The following is an 18,622-nucleotide window of genomic DNA, read 5'->3' as shown; positions in this document are numbered from 1 at the left end:
GATCAAATTTTTACAGAATATCGTATTTTTATGAATACGTAATAAAATTATTATAATTTGCGATATTTTGCGGTGTTAAGTTTTTTCTGGTTTTATTCGATGAAATTCCAAATTTACACAAAAGTCCCTTTGACTCTAAATTTCGGATTTCTTTTTTTTCGAATGTTCAACAATGAAAGGGGTCGTACCACCCCAGCGTCACGAGACAAAATTTCAAACAAATCGAAGGGGGTGGAGAAACTGCTGTGTGACTGGCAGATAATGAATCTGTTTTATAAAAGGTCCTTAATAAATACAAAAAAAATCTGTTTCATCAAATGCCGTAAAATTTTGTTTAATTTTACACTAGATCAAAAGTTTTTAGCGCTAAGTTATCAAATTTTAAGTAATTACGATTTTTATAAATTTATAACTTGATATATGGGTTTCAAACGACGCCTAAGATTTTCAATTGATTAAAGTTTTTACAGAAAAAAATACTAAAACTATCGCTAAACCCTTTTTTTAATACTCAAATTTTTAAAATTGAGGTGAGGGTACAAACAAAGTAAAATTTTCACTAAATTAGATTTTACAGTAAAATTATTAATTTGAAAATACTTTAATAATCATTTGAAATATCAAAAAAAAGTAAACTTTGGAAAGATTTGTAATGGAATTGCATTCATTGATACCCACGTTGCAAGGCATACACACTTAGATATTTGTATCGAATTCGGTAAAGTTTACCGAATTTTCAACTTATGGACAGATCGGTAAACTGAATATTACCGAATTCGGTAGAAACTTACCAAAATTTGGTTTATTGTTTATCATACAACCGAAATTTGGTAAAATTTTGTTCATTTTGACAGATGGTTTACCGATCTAAACTTCACCGATTTTTCAACAAAGGTATTTTCGGTAAAAAAATCTAGATGTGTAAAGATTCGAAAATTATAACAAACGAATTTTTTTATGTGGAAACTTCATTTTCTGTGAAACTAACGTCTTGTCGATAACGATAACCTTATCGTTTTTGCCAGACAATAAAACTATCAGCGATAACTTTATTGGTTCGCAACGTAAAAAATTGTTCATTTTTGAAATATTAGAAATAAAACTATTATTTTGTGTTTTTTTTTTCAAAGGTTGTTCTCTTCCTGCAATTTTAATATTCAAAGTAAAAAAAAAACAAAATATCATGTCAAAACACATCAATCAATCAGCGAAACGATGACACTGGCGATACTTTCCAAGAAAGTCAATGTCGTTCTCGACAAATTGTCGATTTATTTCTGTCCAAAAGGGAAAATCGTTGCGCCCAAGTTCGACCAAGGAATCGATTTAATTAATTATGCATCCTTGCTCGTCTGGTCGCGGCATCCCAGGTGTACCAGAAATGTACTTTGGAGTTGAGTGATTATCATAAATTAGGCTAAACAATGCTGACTTTGAGAAAAAAGTTCGTCTTTAATTATTTGTACTTCTAAAAATTGTTTTTTTGTTCTGGAAAATTTCCAGAAATAAATCATGTCACGATTTAAGGTAACAATCGACTTTGTTGTAGGGTCATTATCATTTCAAAACCAAATGATGACGTCTAAGCTAGCGTAAAAATAACCCTCAGTTAGCCTTGTATTATGGATTCGATTATACTCATCGCTCAGTAGCGAGAAAAAGGGGGCAGCGATTTAATTACACTGGACCAACTTATTTCCATATCCGATAACACGACCCAACTTGAGTTGATGGGGTGGGCTCTGCGTGTATACTGGTCATCATTCGATTAGTGCTTCTTGCTCTTCAAGAAGTAACACCACAGAAAAACTAATAACCAACACCGAAATTGAATAAGTTTTTGATGTTTCTTTTCGTATGATGGAAGGAACATGGGAAAACCAAAGATGAAAGATGAACTTATGCGGCTCATGCAAAAGATGATTAGATATTATGAACAGAATCGAGAATTTAGCTTGATTTTAGGGTGAAACAGATTAGGGTGACCAGTCAGCAGTAGTTTTGGGGTTCTTGATATGGTACAGGTGAACTGGTAACGCTATCCGCACGATTTGTTCTCGAATCACGAATCGATTTTTTTGATTTTTGAGGTGAAGTAACGTGAAGAAAAGGTTGATCTAAACACCGAATACTTTGTATTGAAAAAGGTTTTAAGGGAAAAACAGACTAACATCGATTATCATGCCACACCGATCAAGTGATGATTGAAGTTGAGAGGGGAAGAAAACGTCTAAAACATTCACTAAAAGCTGAACAACTTTAAAAAATATTTTTAACTTCGTTTTGTGGTAGCAAGTCTCTAGAAACGAAACAACTCAAAATGCAAAGAGAGACACAATAAGTTGAGGGAAAGCAAAGTACAAAACGACTCTTCCTTTTGTTTATGATGCGAAAGAACGAAACTTTGTGGAGAGAATAAAAAAAAAAACAAAGAGTCATAACGAAAAACCTAAACGAGAAAAACTTTGACTCCACTTTGGTAGCATTTTGGACTCACCGATTTGCGTTAGTTTTGTGCGTGTGAGGATTTAGTTTTGATTTGCGACAGTTTTTTTGGTTGGGGAATTTTAGTTTCGAAAATCGCGACCGAAAAAACCCGTTTTTTTTTCATTTGCGGCAGTTGAACCGGTTCACAGGAAAGAGAGTGTTGAGAGAGAGAGAAAAAAATCATTTTGGGAGAGAAAAAAGAGAGAGCACACGCAGCAGATTAGCTGAGCGGATTTTTTGAGTTTGGTTTGGTTGTGGTGGTGGTGGGCGGTGCACGCGCGAGTATGAGAGAAAGAGAGCGAAAGTTTGATGAAAGACAAGTGAGCGATTCTCTCGCTAATGAGACATATAAATGAACAATTAATTTTGTATTTTGTTATTTAGATGAAACTTTGTGAGTATTTTCTTTTAATTTTATTTTATTTTTCGTAAAAGTTCGTCAATACAAGTCACTTTTCCATTTTTGGTAATAAATCTTATCAAATAATAATAAAAAAAAACTCTAATCGAAATTAAGCTATTTTCAGCAAGAAATATATGGATAAGAAAATATCTCAAATTGTTTTTAACTTGATTTTTTATAGTGAAAAGTAAAAAAAGTTGCCAAAACTTAATTTCGAAAAAAAGTCATATTTGTTTAACAAATCTACAATCGTAAAGAATTCTATGTGATTCCAAATCGATCAAAAAAAATCTGTTATCAAGTTAGAGATTTTCTAGTAGGTACTAGGGTTTTGATTGAATTTTGTTTGGACATCGCCTGTGGATTTTTATGGACGAACTAATAATGCCGAATAGCTTTTTTGATGAAAAGAAAGTAAACACAAAGTTTGATTCACTTAAGAATAACAAAAAAAGTTCGTAACCAAAGTCTCACAGAATTGCTCAAATGTGAAATGTTTATCAGTTTTTTTAAACTACGCTGGAACGATTTTTGAGCAGGCAGTTTTGAGATTTTTTATTTGTCATTTTTTAAGCAGGTTTATTTATTGAATTGAAAAAATCATGGTAAAAAAAAACTATGATCAGTTATGACACGTTTAAAGCAACTGTAAGATTTTTTTAAAGCACATCAATTTATTTTGATTAAACAATTTTCATATGCCATATTTTTAATATTTAGCTAAATAGAAGTTCTGCCACAGATCTAGTACTGCTTTGATAGGATGAGGACATTTAGTAGAATTATGTAATGATATGTACAGAAAAAGAAAACCTTTTAGCCGAAAATATAATTTTACAAAGAACAAAAAACGTCTACAAAAAATAATGGAAAAATAAAATTCACACGGCACTAGGTCGTGTCAAACCACCAAACAAAAATAAAACATTGTAAAATATACAACAAGTGATTTTTAGGAGCTATCTTGTAGTTGTTTTTTAATACTTTATATTTTTTGAGCGTATTTTCAATTTTTCCTTTGTGCAACATTCGTTACTTAGGAGAGTAAACTGAGAGCGCAACCAGTAAATCGGGAGAGAATTCTCTGACAGATTCGGCAACTACGAGAGAGCCCCATCAAATTGAAGAGAAAAAAGAGTGATACAAGAGAAAGAGATTGGTGAGCGAGAGACAATGAGAGAGAGAGAAACCAAAAAACGGAGCTTGATGCGTATGTGTGATGGTGTGTGACGTGGGCACTCTCACGACGACGACGGTTTTGAGAGAGGGAAGAGAAAGGAGGAGTAATGGCGGTTCTGGGTGGTCAAGCAATACCTTTGACGGAGGGGATCGGTTGTGGCGGCGCTGTTGGCACTACTGTCGGCCGACGGTCCCGGGCTCGAGACGGACGCACTCTTCACGTGACCTTTGCCACTGCCGGCGCCGGCCGAGCTGCCGCGGGTAAATTCCGGTATCGGACCAATGAAGCTGTTTGGTGTTGGTGTGTGTCGAGTTGTGTTTGGTAGTGTGCGGGTGTGTTTTGAATTTCGATCCATTCCGGCACGTGGCAAGGTTCGTGAGCGCGTGACGTCATCATTCGGCGTCGCGTCGTGTTACACAAATACACAGAGACACAAACACAGGAGTGTGACGAAGGTGGGGGCACGCGATTGTTTTCGTTTTCAACGGTTTAGTTACGATCGGGGTACACGGTTCGGAATAGAGAGAAAGAGAATAAAAAGGGAGAGAAAAAAACAGAAAATCGATTGGAGACGGTTGCTTTCGTTAGTGTGCAGGCTGTGTTGGTATTATTCGTTTTTTTTTGTGTTAAAAAACAAAAAATAATTATATGGGTTTGATTAATAGAACAATAGATCGAACGTCGCCGATGGTAAATGACTAACATTGATTGACTAAAAGGAATTTAAAAAAAACTCTTTGTACAGCTCAACGATTGTAAAATGGACTCAAACTAATAAACGACACTCATTCCTGGAAAACTACTTAAAATTATTAATAAACATAAACTGTATGTAAAAAAAATCAAGGCATTTCGCGGAGCCTCATTAAAAATTCTATTCTATTTCGAAAAAAAAACTCAACCTACAGAACTATTTCAAAATCCAAAAAGAATTCAAAAAACATTCCTGGAGAAGGACGCAATATTCTGACCGAAACGTCGATAGTTGGACTGGTGGTGGCAAAATGCAAAAAGTTGGTAACAAACGGGACAGGACAACTGACTCGGTGGAATGGAAACGATATCGTGATGAATGTCGCTCTAACGGAAAAAGAACTTTTTGTAACGAAACCCAAAAAAAAAACAAAATGGCGGAAACAAAATGGCTGACCCTAGCACACAGTGGATGGCGCGCGATTTGTTTGTTTCTGTCGGTTTTTTTTTTGTTTGAGATGTGGCACTAAAATTAGCTAATAGTTACTAAATGACTAGAATTGGTTTGGATTGCTAGAAACAAAGAAGGTGGCCCCAGAAGTACTTACGTCGAGTCCGTGGTGGAGTTTGTCTTTTCCGTGGACGAGGTCTTCTCGTACAGCGTGGTGGACCGGCGCGGCATCAGGCCGGCGCTCGGGCCCACCGTCCGCGAGCCGTTGCTCGGGTCGAACTTGCCGCTGGTCGTACTGGTGGTACGGGGCTTCGCCGGGCTGGAGATCGATGCTGGGGATCGGAGTAATTTGTTAAAATTGTTACTCAGAAAACTTCTGTGAAACTATTGTGTAACCTATTTTTTCGATTGTTTTATAAAGTAGAAACACTTGTTCAACTTCCATAGAACATAATACAGTAGTTGTTCTGTAACTGGGCTGAAAACGTAGCCCAGTCACCGAATGCTGCTCGTTAACTGGGCTGAACAAAAAATAAAGAGGGGACCACCGATGCATAATATTTTCCAGATGAAATATAAAAATAAAAGTTACTCAATGCTTACTTTTCATATTTCTTTAATTGTAGCTTGAAATTAAACCAAAGTTTGATTTTTTTTTTATTTATTGAATATGATTTTTGCATCCGTTAACCCCTCGGTCATTTTGGTTTGTTTTGGTTTTTTGACGTTTGTCTGCTTTTTAACTGGGCGAGCGCCCAGTTAAAAAGCAACCCAGTTAACCGAACAACTACTGTAGTAATTTATCCTGTTCCAAAACAGTTGCAAACTTGTTCCAAAAAGTTGCACAATTGTTTCATAAAAGTTTGCAACTTTTATAAAACATAAGTTTAACTTTTTAACAAAAAAAAAAAACTGAATTTTGAGAGTAAACTTACAGTTATCCGCCGAGGTGATCGGTTTGGTTATGCTCGACGCCGGCCTCTGGTTTTGTGCGGCTAGTCTGGCCGTGTTCTCCTTGATGGTGGCTGAGTCTATAGTGTTCTGTCGCTTGAAATTACTGCTACTGTGGTTTGGGAAAGAATGCAAATAAATGCAGAAAAGAGAGATGTTATCGATTATTTTTTGCGGAACAAATAAGTTTGAAAAGCGATTCTCTTTCTAACAGTTTCAAGTTTTATTAAGCAATGTAAAAAAAAAATGCAGCTTACATAGAATGTAACGAAAAATGAATCTTTTACATATAGAAAAAAGGAGAAAATTGATCTCACTGATGTAATTTTACTCAGCTTGTGATGTAAATTCACACATTTTTCAAAAATAGTGGCAGTGAAAATATGTGTAATTTTACATCAGAAACTGGTAAAATTGTAATCTGTGTTATGTAATTTTTACACATTGTTGAAGGTAAAATTGCATTAGTATAGCTTTTTTGAGATCTTGGCGAGAAGAATAGATGAGCTAGCCTAAAAAAAGTAATGTTTCATCTATTTTTGCAACATGATATTTCAAAGAATGCAATTTTTATGTTACAAATTATTTTTTTCCACGATATTTCAACATTTTATAGTGTTTGTAAATAATAACCAAAGTTCACTGAAACAAGTTAACAAGCTCCTTAACTAAAAGCAACGAAACATTCTTAACCAAGCTGTACAAATTCGGTTCTACTAACACTGACGCCCGCTCCGACGTGCCGCTGCTGGTGCCCGAGCTGCTGTGGTTGTTGCTGCTGGCGGTCGTGCTGTTGGAAGTGCCTCCGCCGCCGCCGCCTCCACCACCGCTGCCCGCTCCAGCCGTTCCGGTGGTTCCGTTGCCGGCCGCCCCACCGGCACCACCGCTCGAGGCGGACCCGGTGCCGGCGGTTCCGCCGGTTCCCCCGACGACGCCGGCCCCACCGCCGGCTGCTGCTGCCGCCGCGGCCGCAACCGCTGCCGCCGGTCCGACGCCTGCAATGAAGCGTTGGAAGATCTCTAAATTTTTCCCGATTATACCATCGAGCCCTGGGCAGCTGGCGGGAGATGGGGTTAGTAAAAAGGGGAAGGCCACTACTGGGTCACATGTGTTTCTTTCTTTTTTTTTGGGATAAAAGGATTTTTTGAGGGGAAATGCACAGTGGTAAGTAACAGATTTGAACTAAATAATTAATTCATAATACGAAATATTTCACCAATTTCGTATCGCGTGATTTATATCTCAAGTTTTTTTTGTTGGTATTGTCAAATTGCAAAAACTCACAGTACTTACAATAATTGCACACACAACGCAAATCACATCAAAAACTGAATCGGAGTGTTTGATACGGTATGTCCACACATCCTTCCTCCCCTGTAGATTCGGTGAAATGTGATCCGTTCACAGAATCCTCTCTTCGGTAAACACAACGCAGTAGGATAGAGGTGGGCAAAACCACTCTTTTTTTTAGGAGCCGCTCATTTTTGCTGGCCATTAAACAGAGCGGAATTTTTTCGCTAGTAAAAAAGGAACTTTATTTCACTCTGGAAATATATAATAGAATTAGGGTATCCTACTCAAAAGTTCAAAATTGTGCGATCGTTTGAAAAAACCTACAACGCTTAAGTATTGTTTTCGAAAATTTTATAAATATTTTTCTTTGTTCAGGAGGTTATTTTGTGCTTCTTTTGTTATACGATAAACTTTATTTTTTAATTTTTTATGTTTTTTTGTTTCATTTTTTTTGCATATTTAACAAAAAATATAAGAAATGTTAGTAAAAAACATAGCTAAAGTTGACTCCAGAAATATATCACCAAAACAATTTTGAAAATTTCAAAAGTTCTTCTTTCTAAAGCTTTTTTATAAATCTGAAATTGATTGAAAAAATGATTTTAGAGGCTTGAACCTGTAGATTCAAATACACACGATTGATTTTTAAGGACTAAAACTTAACCCTCTACTGCCTAAATTTTTTCTTCGAAAATTTTTATTTTTCCCGTGTTCAGGAGGTCATTTTGAGCAACTTTTGTTCTACGAAAAACTTCACTTATCTTGTTTTATGTTTTTATTGTTTTATTTTTAAGTATTTTAATTTTCATTTATCTTGTTTAGTTTATGTTTGTTTTTGGTAGTATTTGGCCTACTCTAACACCTCCTATCATTACATTTTGCCTATCTAATTTTTTCATGTTTTTACAGTACTTTTTCAATTTTCTACTTGTTTTTCACATTTTCTGCTATAGAATGGCACCATTATCATTTAAATTGTAAACAAATGCGTAGAGGCATAGTCTGGGACACTACAAAAATTACTGCATACTTATTTTTACTTAAAATACAGTTAGTAAAAAACACAGCCAAAGTTGACCCCTAAAAAAATTACATTTTTAAAAACATTGGCAGAGTCACATAAAACAAGTGAGCAACTCTCTACGAAATCGGCCGATTTCGACCATTTTTATTTTTTGTATTTTTTTATTTGACTCAAACTTTGCCTTCCCTATGACCAAATAAGCTATTTTGCGTCATTGGTGAACAAGTCTCCATACAATTTTGACTGCTGTCCATACAAAAATGGTATGCAAATATTCAAACAGCTGTAACTTTTGAGTGAATTTTCTGATCAATTTGGTGTCTTCGGCAAAGTTGTAGGTATTGTTGAGGACTTTTGAGAAAAAATAGGTACACGGAAAAAAATTGCAGATTTTTTATCAACTTTTTTTTCACTAAAACTTAATTTCCCAAAATACGTATTTTTTGATTTTCGAGATTTTTTGATATGTTTTAGGGGACAAAAATCCGCAACTTTTGAGCCATAGAGAAACATGGTCAAAAATCTGCCACCGAGTTATGAATTTTTGAAAAAATATTGATTTTTGGAAATGAGTGCGGTGCCTGTGTGGACGCTCAGTCCTGTTTTTTTCGTGCTATTTTTCGTCTCTTTTGTGTCGCTGTTCGAGTGCATGGGGTGATTGGTCAGTATAATTAAATAATGGCATCAGTAGTGCGGTGCCTGTGTGGACGCTCAGTCCTGTTTTTTCGTGCTATTTTTCGTCTCTTTTGTGTCGCTGTTCGAGTGCATGGGGTGATTGGTCATTATAATTAAATAATGGCATCAGTAGTGCGGTGCCTGTGTGGACGCTCAGTCCTGTTTTTTCGTGTTATTTTCCGTCTCTTTTGTGTCGCTGTTCGAGTGCATGGGGTGATTGGTCATTATAATTAAATAATGGCATCAGTAGTGCGGTGCCTGTGTGGACGCTCAGTCCTGTTTTTCGTGTTATTTTCCGTCTCTTTTGTGTCGCTGTTCGAGTGCATGGGGTGATTGGTCATTATAATTAAATAATGGCATCAGTAGTGCGGTGCCTGTGTGGACGCTCAGTCCTGTTTTTCGTGTTATTTTCCGTCTCTTTTGTGTCGCTGTTCGAGTGCATGGGGTGATTGGTCATTATAATTAAATAATGGCATCAGTAGTGCGGTGCCTGTGTGGACGCTCAGTCCTGTTTTTCGTGTTATTTTCCGTCTCTTTTGTGTCGCTGTTCGAGTGCATGGGGTGATTGGTCATTATAATTAAATAATGGCATCAGTAGTGCGGTGCCTGTGTGGACGCTCAGTCCTGTTTTTTCGTGTTATTTTCCGTCTCTTTTGTGTCGCTGTTCGAGTGCATGGGGTGATTGGTCATTATAATTAAATAATGGCATCAGTAGTGCGGTGCCTGTGTGGACGCTCAGTCCTGTTTTTTCGTGTTATTTTCCGTCTCTTTTGTGTCGCTGTTCGAGTGCATGGGGTGATTGGTCAGTATAATTAAATAATGGCATCAGTAGTGCGGTGCCTGTGTGGACGCTCAGTCCTGTTTTTCGTGCTATTTTCCGTCTCTTTTGTGTCGCTGTTCGAGTGCATGGGGTGATTGGTCATTATAATTAAATAATGGCATCAGTAGTGCGGTGCCTGTGTGGACGCTCAGTCCTGTTTTTCGTGTTATTTTCCGTCTCTTTTGTGTCGCTGTTCGAGTGCATGGGGTGATTGGTCATTATAATTAAATAATGGCATCAGTAGTGCGGTGCCTGTGTGGACGCTCAGTCCTGTTTTTCGTGTTATTTTCCGTCTCTTTTGTGTCGCTGTTCGAGTGCATGGGGTGATTGGTCATTATAATTAAATAATGGCATCAGTAGTGCGGTGCCTGTGTGGACGCTCAGTCCTGTTTTTCGTGTTATTTTCCGTCTCTTTTGTGTCGCTGTTCGAGTGCATGGGGTGATTGGTCATTATAATTAAATAATGGCATCAGTAGTGCAGTGCCTGTGTGGACGCTCAGTCCTGTTTTTCGTGTTATTTTCCGTCTCTTTTGTGTCGCTGTTCGAGTGCATGGGGTGATTGGTCATTATAATTAAATAATGGCATCAGTAGTGCGGTGCCTGTGTGGACGCTCAGTCCTGTTTTTCGTGTTATTTTCCGTCTCTTTTGTGTCGCTGTTCGAGTGCATGGGGTGATTGGTCATTATAATTAAATAATGGCATCAGTAGTGCGGTGCCTGTGTGGACGCTCAGTCCTGTTTTTCGTGTTATTTTCCGTCTCTTTTGTGTCGCTGTTCGAGTGCATGGGGTGATTGGTCATTATAATTAAATAATGGCATCAGTAGTGCGGTGCCTGTGTGGACGCTCAGTCCTGTTTTTCGTGTTATTTTCCGTCTCTTTTGTGTCGCTGTTCGAGTGCATGGGGTGATTGGTCATTATAATTAAATAATGGCATCAGTAGTGCGGTGCCTGTGTGGACGCTCAGTCCTGATTTTTCGTGTTATTTTCCGTCTCTTTTGTGTCGCTGTTCGAGTGCATGGGGTGATTGGTCATTATAATTAAATAATGGCATCAGTAGTGCGGTGCCTGTGTGGACGCTCAGTCCTGTTTTTCGTGTTATTTTCCGTCTCTTTTGTGTCGCTGTTCGAGTGCATGGGGTGATTGGTCATTATAATTAAATAATGGCATCAGTAGTGCGGTGCCTGTGTGGACGCTCAGTCCTGTTTTTCGTGTTATTTTCCGTCTCTTTTGTGTCGCTGTTCGAGTGCATGGGGTGATTGGTCATTATAATTAAATAATGGCATCAGTAGTGCGGTGCCTGTGTGGACGCTCAGTCCTGTTTTTTCGTGTTATTTTCCGTCTCTTTTGTGTCGCTGTTCGAGTGCATGGGGTGATTGGTCAGTATAATTAAATAATGGCATCAGTAGTGCGGTGCCTGTGTGGACGCTCAGTCCTGTTTTTCGTGTTATTTTCCGTCTCTTTTGTGTCGCTGTTCGAGTGCATGGGGTGATTGGTCATTATAATTAAATAATGGCATCAGTAGTGCGGTGCCTGTGTGGACGCTCAGTCCTGTTTTTCGTGTTATTTTCCGTCTCTTTTGTGTCGCTGTTCGAGTGCATGGGGTGATTGGTCATTATAATTAAATAATGGCATCAGTAGTGCGGTGCCTGTGTGGACGCTCAGTCCTGTTTTTTCGTGTTATTTTCCGTCTCTTTTGTGTCGCTGTTCGAGTGCATGGGGTGATTGGTCATTATAATTAAATAATGGCATCAGTAGTGCGGTGCCTGTGTGGACGCTCAGTCCTGTTTTTCGTGTTATTTTCCGTCTCTTTTGTGTCGCTGTTCGAGTGCATGGGGTGATTGGTCATTATAATTAAATAATGGCATCAGTAGTGCGGTGCCTGTGTGGACGCTCAGTCCTGTTTTTTCGTGTTATTTTCCGTCTCTTTTGTGTCGCTGTTCGAGTGCATGGGGTGATTGGTCATTATAATTAAATAATGGCATCAGTAGTGCGGTGCCTGTGTGGACGCTCAGTCCTGTTTTTCGTGTTATTTTCCGTCTCTTTTGTGTCGCTGTTCGAGTGCATGGGGTGATTGGTCATTATAATTAAATAATGGCATCAGTAGTGCGGTGCCTGTGTGGACGCTCAGTCCTGTTTTTCGTGTTATTTTCCGTCTCTTTTGTGTCGCTGTTCGAGTGCATGGGGTGATTGGTCATTATAATTAAATAATGGCATCAGTAGTGCGGTGCCTGTGTGGACGCTCAGTCCTGTTTTTCGTGTTATTTTCCGTCTCTTTTGTGTCGCTGTTCGAGTGCATGGGGTGATTGGTCATTATAATTAAATAATGGCATCAGTAGTGCGGTGCCTGTGTGGACGCTCAGTCCTGATTTTTCGTGTTATTTTCGTCTCTTTTGTGTCGCTGTTCGAGTGCATGGGGTGATTGGTCATTATAATTAAATAATGGCATCAGTAGTGCGGTGCCTGTGTGGACGCTCAGTCCTGTTTTTCGTGTTATTTTCCGTCTCTTTTGTGTCGCTGTTCGAGTGCATGGGGTGATTGGTCATTATAATTAAATAATGGCATCAGTAGTGCGGTGCCTGTGTGGACGCTCAGTCCTGTTTTTCGTGTTATTTTCCGTCTCTTTTGTGTCGCTGTTCGAGTGCATGGGGTGATTGGTCATTATAATTAAATAATGGCATCAGTAGTGCGGTGCCTGTGTGGACGCTCAGTCCTGTTTTTTCGTGTTATTTTCCGTCTCTTTTGTGTCGCTGTTCGAGTGCATGGGGTGATTGGTCATTATAATTAAATAATGGCATCAGTAGTGCGGTGCCTGTGTGGACGCTCAGTCCTGTTTTTTCGTGCTATTTTCCGTCTCTTTTGTGTCGCTGTTCGAGTGCATGGGGTGATTGGTCATTATAATTAAATAATGGCATCAGTAGTGCGGTGAATGTGTGGACGCTCAGTCCTGATTTTTCGTGCTATTTTTCGTCTCTTTTGTGTCGCTGTTCGAGTGCATGGGGTGATTGGTCAGTATAATTAAATAATGGCATCAGTAGTGCGGTGCCTGTGTGGACGCTCAGTCCTGTTTTTTCGTGCTATTTTCCGTCTCTTTTGTGTCGCTGTTCGAGTGCATGGGGTGATTGGTCAGTATAATTAAATAATGGCATCAGTTGTGCGGTGCCTGTGTGGACGCGCAGTCCTGTTATTTTTTCGTGTTATTTTCCGTCTCTTTTGTGTCGCTATTTGTGTACATGAGGTGATTGGATTTCTTCTGATTCGTGTTGTTTTCATCTCTTTTGTGTCGCTGTTTGTGTGCATGGGGTGATTGGTCTTCTTCTTCTTCTTTTTTCTTTATTTTTAGTTCGCGCGTTCGTTGGCCAATGAGTTTATTTTTGTTTTGTTAGTTTTCGATAGAAACGATCCGAATTCTTTTTTTTTTCGAGACAAGCAAGTCGTATTGCTGGATTAAGTCCTTTCTATATCATCGATGATCGGAAGGCACGCCGACGAATATGTTTTAAGGCTTATGGTATAGAATCATTTTAATGAATAAAGCCCTTCTTACATCACCGTTGATCGGAAGGCACGCCGACGAAGAATTTCTGGAGGATCGCGGTCGAATTAATACTATATTTAAAATTCTAGATAGCTATCTTTCGGATTCGATTGTGAGTAGCGGGACTTCGCGGTTACTATGCAACGTATTTTTTGGAGTCTTTTTATATTTTAAATTTAGAAGTCCTTCTTTTATCATCGTTGATAGGAAGGCACGTCGCCGGTTAAGTTCGTTTAAGTTATTGTTTTAATTTCATTACAATCGGTTACGTGGTGTCCTGTTTTCTTTTCGTTTATATTCGTTGATCGTAATAATTTATTCCAACTGGCAGCTTTAGTATTAATTCATCTACTATTTTGAAATTTGCTCGCGTTATCTAAATTGTACAAACAGTAAAAATATACTGATAAGTCCAGCCCATAGCACTACTGCTCGGTTGGCACGCGTTCGATTAAAAAACTTTTAAATAATCAATTATTTATCTTTCCGCAGCCGGCTGCCTAAGATTTAACATTTTCAACCGATAAACAAAATGCTCATGGTCACATCACTGTCACTCGTGAATCCTGACCTCATACCCATCTACTAACCCCTCAAAACTCATGTGATACTTTGTCGGAGAAGCAGTCGATTGGGCGGTCTCTATCACTCAAGTATCGGACTAACATTCCCATCCACTTCCCCGTGACCCTACCACTGGTCGTGGCCGGCGCCGGTATTGATCAGCATGATAGGGGCCTTTGAGAAGTTGCGAAGCGAGGAAAGATAGCACCCACTTATCTTCCACGGCTCGTGGATGTAACTTCTGGAGGTCCTGGTCAATAACGGAGTAGCAACTGCGGGTGGGCACCTATGCTTATGCTTATGCTTAAATATTGATTTTTGGAAAAAATCGATGTTTTATGCAAAAACAAGTTTGACATTACTTTTTAATGCAAAATTGAATTTGCAATCGAAAAGTACTTTACAGATTTTTTTATAAAGGGCTCCGTTTTTAAGATATAGCCACCGAAAGTTTGATTTTAGCGAAATATTTGTAGTTTTTTAATTTTTAAAAATAGTGACCATGAGTGACCATTTCTAAAAATATTTTTTTTTAAAGTTCAGAAAATTTGCTATAAAATTGTCTAAGAGACATTGAAGATTGGACCTCTGGTTGCTGAAATACAGCGGCTTAAAGAAAAAGACACACGAAAATTGAAGTTTTCTAAATCTCACCAAAACAACCCACCTTTTTTCTAATGACGCTATCTCAGCAACTAATGGTCCGATTTTCAATGTTAATATATGAAACATTCGTGAAATTTTCCGATCTTTTCGAAAAAAATATTTTGAATTTTTTTAAATCAAGACTAACACTTTAAAAGGGCCAAATATGGAATATTACGCCCATTTAAAATGCTAGTCTTGATTTCCGGTTTTGGTAGAGAACTGCTCAAGTAAAACTTCCAACCCTAAAATTTTCTAAAATTTCAATAGTTCTTCTTTCCAATGCATTTTAAAGATCAAAAATTTGTTGAAAAATGGATTTTTGTCGATTTTTCAGATCAAAGCCCGTCTAAAGGCGGGGTTAGGTTGTAGAGGGTTAAAATAAACTCGTCGAAATCATTTCTTTTTCAAAAAAAATTTTTTTGGTTCGGCTAGCTCGTGAAGAATACATGCAAATCATTTATGTTTATAAGCCAAAACTTTTGAAATTGTCTTCTCTACAAGTTTGTAGAACACTAGCACACTCTAAAAAGTAACCCAGCAAAATTACAAAAAACTAGAGGTGGGCAAAAGCAGAGCGAGCCGCTCAAAGAGCCGGTTCACTAAAAAGAGCGAACGAATCATGGCTGACAAAAAAGGGCCGCGATCCTTTTTGAAACTTCGATCTTTTGAAAGAACCGTTCCATGATTGTGTGATTTGAAAACTTGTCATTTTTGTGTTTATAAAAAACAGTTCATAGAATTTCCAACAAATTGTAGCCAAAAATTTGATTTGGTGATTGAAAATTCAATTTCATAAATTTCAATGCTTATAAAAAACTAATTCAAAAATGTCACACGGTGATTTCTTTCAGTATTTTTGGATAAAAAACGGCAGGTTAAAGAGCAGCCATTTCATCGCTTGTGTGCTATCTTGTGACACGTTTTTACAGCAGACGTGTCATAAGATAACACACAAATTACTTAAAGGTTATCAAACTCATATTTTTCAGTTTTCCAGATTACTTTGAAATTCAAAAAATGAATGATTTTCTGAACCGAATAAAAAAATCTTTTCATTGTACAACCGTAAATTTTATCATTACCTCAATATAAATTTGAGTATTTCAAACTCGTAAACTTGAAAAATTTTACCAAAATTTGATAAATAGCCTACGAGATTTTAGGAAAAAACAAATTCTCTAGCTCGATTAAACTGTTATCGACTTAATCGATTTAATCAGAATGTAGAAATGAATTCGCAAACGTTGAGTTTATACAAGTTAAATAAAAAAAACTACAAAACTACAAAATTCACACCAATCTTGAAAATAGCCTTTTTACCATTTTTTTTAAAAGAGCGAAAGAGCCGCTCTGTTTAATGGCCAGCAAAAATGAGCGGCTCCTAAAAAAGAGCGGGTTTGCCCACCTCTACAAAAAACACATAATTTCGAAATAAAAAAAAATCTTTATGAAAATAATAACTCTTTGAATTATTTCAGATTCCGAAATAACATAAAATTTCCCGTATAATCAAAGGTCTCTCGATTTTTGACAGTTAAGTAACGGGAAATGGCAGCAATTTGAAACCCATTTTTTTTAAAAGAAAAAAATCTGTTTTCTCCGAAATTTGAGTAAGCCATCAAATCAAATCGGGCAACCAATTTTACACAAATGCCCCACCGTAACGAGATATCGAAAGTGGACCTTGGATTCGTGATCCAAAAATACTCCTTAGAGCAAAGTTTCACGAAAATCGAAGAGGGGTCGGGGCAACTGCTGTGTGAGTTGACGGAGAATTACCCGACGATATCTTAATTTAGGATAAAATATCTTGATCAATTGCTCAATCTGTACCACTGTGCATTTTCTTGGGGGAAATTGTTAGCTTGGGACAAGTGGGAAGGCTGCAAAAAAAGCGTTACATCGGATCCGCTCATCCGATCTGGGCGTTGCCGCTTTCTTGCCAACACGGCTGGTTTGCCACACAGTTAGTAACTTGGGGGTTCAAGATTAGTGACTCTACTAGGCGCACGGCGCGAGCGGGACCTGCTCTTGCTACTTACGTAAGGTTTCACCCCCACTCGATGCCCGCCGGCTCGGTTTTGTACTGGACGCCGATATACTCCGGTGGACTCCGCGGTGCGTCGGGCTCTGCACCTGCGAGTTGCCGGCCGTGGCGCCCTCGTTGCCGGCGATATTACGTAGCGACAGTGACGACCCGGACCGGGACCCGTCGGACTCCGGCTGGTTTTTTTGTTTTGTTTGGGGGGGAAAGAGTAATCGAGATTAGTGTCAATTTAAAGAACATATTTTTAGGTATTTCTCTACTCCAAGTGTGGTTACATCGGTCTTTCCGGATTAAGATTTGGAGGGATAGATGAGAGGGGGATGGGAAACCCTAAATAGAGATATCCACGCGCGAGAGTGTGTTAGTTTGTAATAATATTTACACGCAGACATAAGCAAATCGAGTAGAATGATTCGTCTGTCAAAATCAGCTGTGTCCTTTGTTCTACCACGAGCACGTGGTAAACAGCTGTTTTTTACAGACGATTGATCTACTCGATTTGCCTATGTCTGCGTAAAAAAAGTGTAAACAAAATCAGCTGCTTGGAATTCAGCCAATCACAATCGTTCAAAACCAAAACAATGCTTCAAATACAAATACTAACACAGAATCATGGTGTGCGTGAGAGAAACCGTGGAGATCTCTATAGGAGCAAGGTTACAAATAATAACTTTTGAAGGTTGCCTAATTCGGCGTTCCGCGTTGAACGATTACATGAGCTTCAAGCTACTTTGCAAGGTCGCGTGTTATGGACACGTGAGTCGCCGAGTTGAGTTGATTTAAATTTATTAGAATGCGGCCACAAGGCAGATGCCCTAGCGGCAAGATGTGTTCAGGACACTTCATTAGGGCAATTTACTTAAACTCAGAGAGAAAGAGACAGAGCGACGGCTCAAAGTCTGCCTCGTCCACAAGCCGCACTGTTGACAATTACTGTTTGATTTGATAAATTTACTGGCTGGCTGGCTCTGGCTGCTATTGTGTGGAAGTAAACATCCTTCGTGGGCGTGAATGCTGTATTTGGCAGGGTTTTATAAGTTGCTCTAAATTAATTTGAAAAAAAAAAATGTGTGTTCAGTTAAAAGTTTAGAACTGGATGAGAATTTCCCTATAAGTTTTTTTGTATTTGATGTAATTTATACATTTTCATCTTACACAATACACAAATAATGCCAGAAGAAATGTGTTATTTTAATGAGGCAATTGAGGTAATTTTATTACATTAAAGAGGTCATATTAACTATCAAATTTTACACTTCACAAATCTACACAATATTTACTGTGTACACAGTAATTTCACTTAAATTACAAAAGATGAAAATTTTACCCGTTTCTTACGTAAAATTACAAATTTTCTGATAAACAAAATCTTATAAATTGTGTGTAATTAAACTTTGGTCATTTTAAATAAGAAACTAAACTCTTTTGATTGATTTGAAGTCTTCGAAAAAAGAGTAGGTATTTATTAGAATTACACACTAAAATTATGTTAAAATATTATTATTGTAATATTACCTCTTTTAGTACTTAGGTTTAAGTTGAAAAAGTAAAATTACACTGTTAACTGTTAACAGGTAAAATTACACATTTTCGAAGGTGAATTTAATTCCAAATGTAATATAACCATGATATTTTGATGCGTCCTGCTAAAAATAATTTTCTAGGAATCATACTTGTTACACATAAAAGTTAAGCATTCTTTTCCGATAATATCAAATCAATTTGTTCTCAAAATACTGAATTTTTATTCTACTTAAATTTCTCTTATGGCTTTATATAACCATATAATTGTCTGAAAACTTAGGCATGTGTTGGAGGCTATTGTTTGTACATAGTTCAGAAAAAAACATG

At 37.8% G+C, this 18,622-nt stretch overlaps 1 protein-coding gene across 16 annotated transcripts in view; it reads right to left on the bottom strand.

The window, feature by feature from the left end:
* Window positions 1-18,622, bottom strand: part of LOC6042640 (MAP/microtubule affinity-regulating kinase 3) — a 111,801-nt gene that overhangs the window by 29,671 nt on the left and 63,508 nt on the right. For 11 of the 16 annotated variants that reach the window (XM_038252763.1, XM_038252765.1, XM_038252769.1 and 8 more), the window contains 5 exons: window positions 16,767-16,947; window positions 6,887-7,184; window positions 6,150-6,277; window positions 5,372-5,546; window positions 4,205-4,357 (listed from right to left, as the gene is read on the bottom strand). In XM_038252763.1, the coding sequence (XP_038108691.1) occupies window positions 4,205-4,357; window positions 5,372-5,546; window positions 6,150-6,277; window positions 6,887-7,184; window positions 16,767-16,947 (935 nt within the window). The remainder of the gene's footprint in view (window positions 1-4,204; window positions 4,358-5,371; window positions 5,547-6,149; window positions 6,278-6,886; window positions 7,185-16,766; window positions 16,948-18,622) is intronic. The other 5 variants (XM_038252772.1, XM_038252773.1, XM_038252774.1 and 2 more) reach the window with 2 other exon arrangements.

This window comes from Culex quinquefasciatus, chromosome 2, assembly GCF_015732765.1.
Source record: "Culex quinquefasciatus strain JHB chromosome 2, VPISU_Cqui_1.0_pri_paternal, whole genome shotgun sequence".
Classification (NCBI taxonomy): Eukaryota; Metazoa; Arthropoda; class Insecta; order Diptera; family Culicidae; genus Culex; species Culex quinquefasciatus.
The sequence above is the reverse complement of the archived record's forward strand: the minus strand, read 5'-3'. Positions and strand labels throughout refer to the sequence as shown.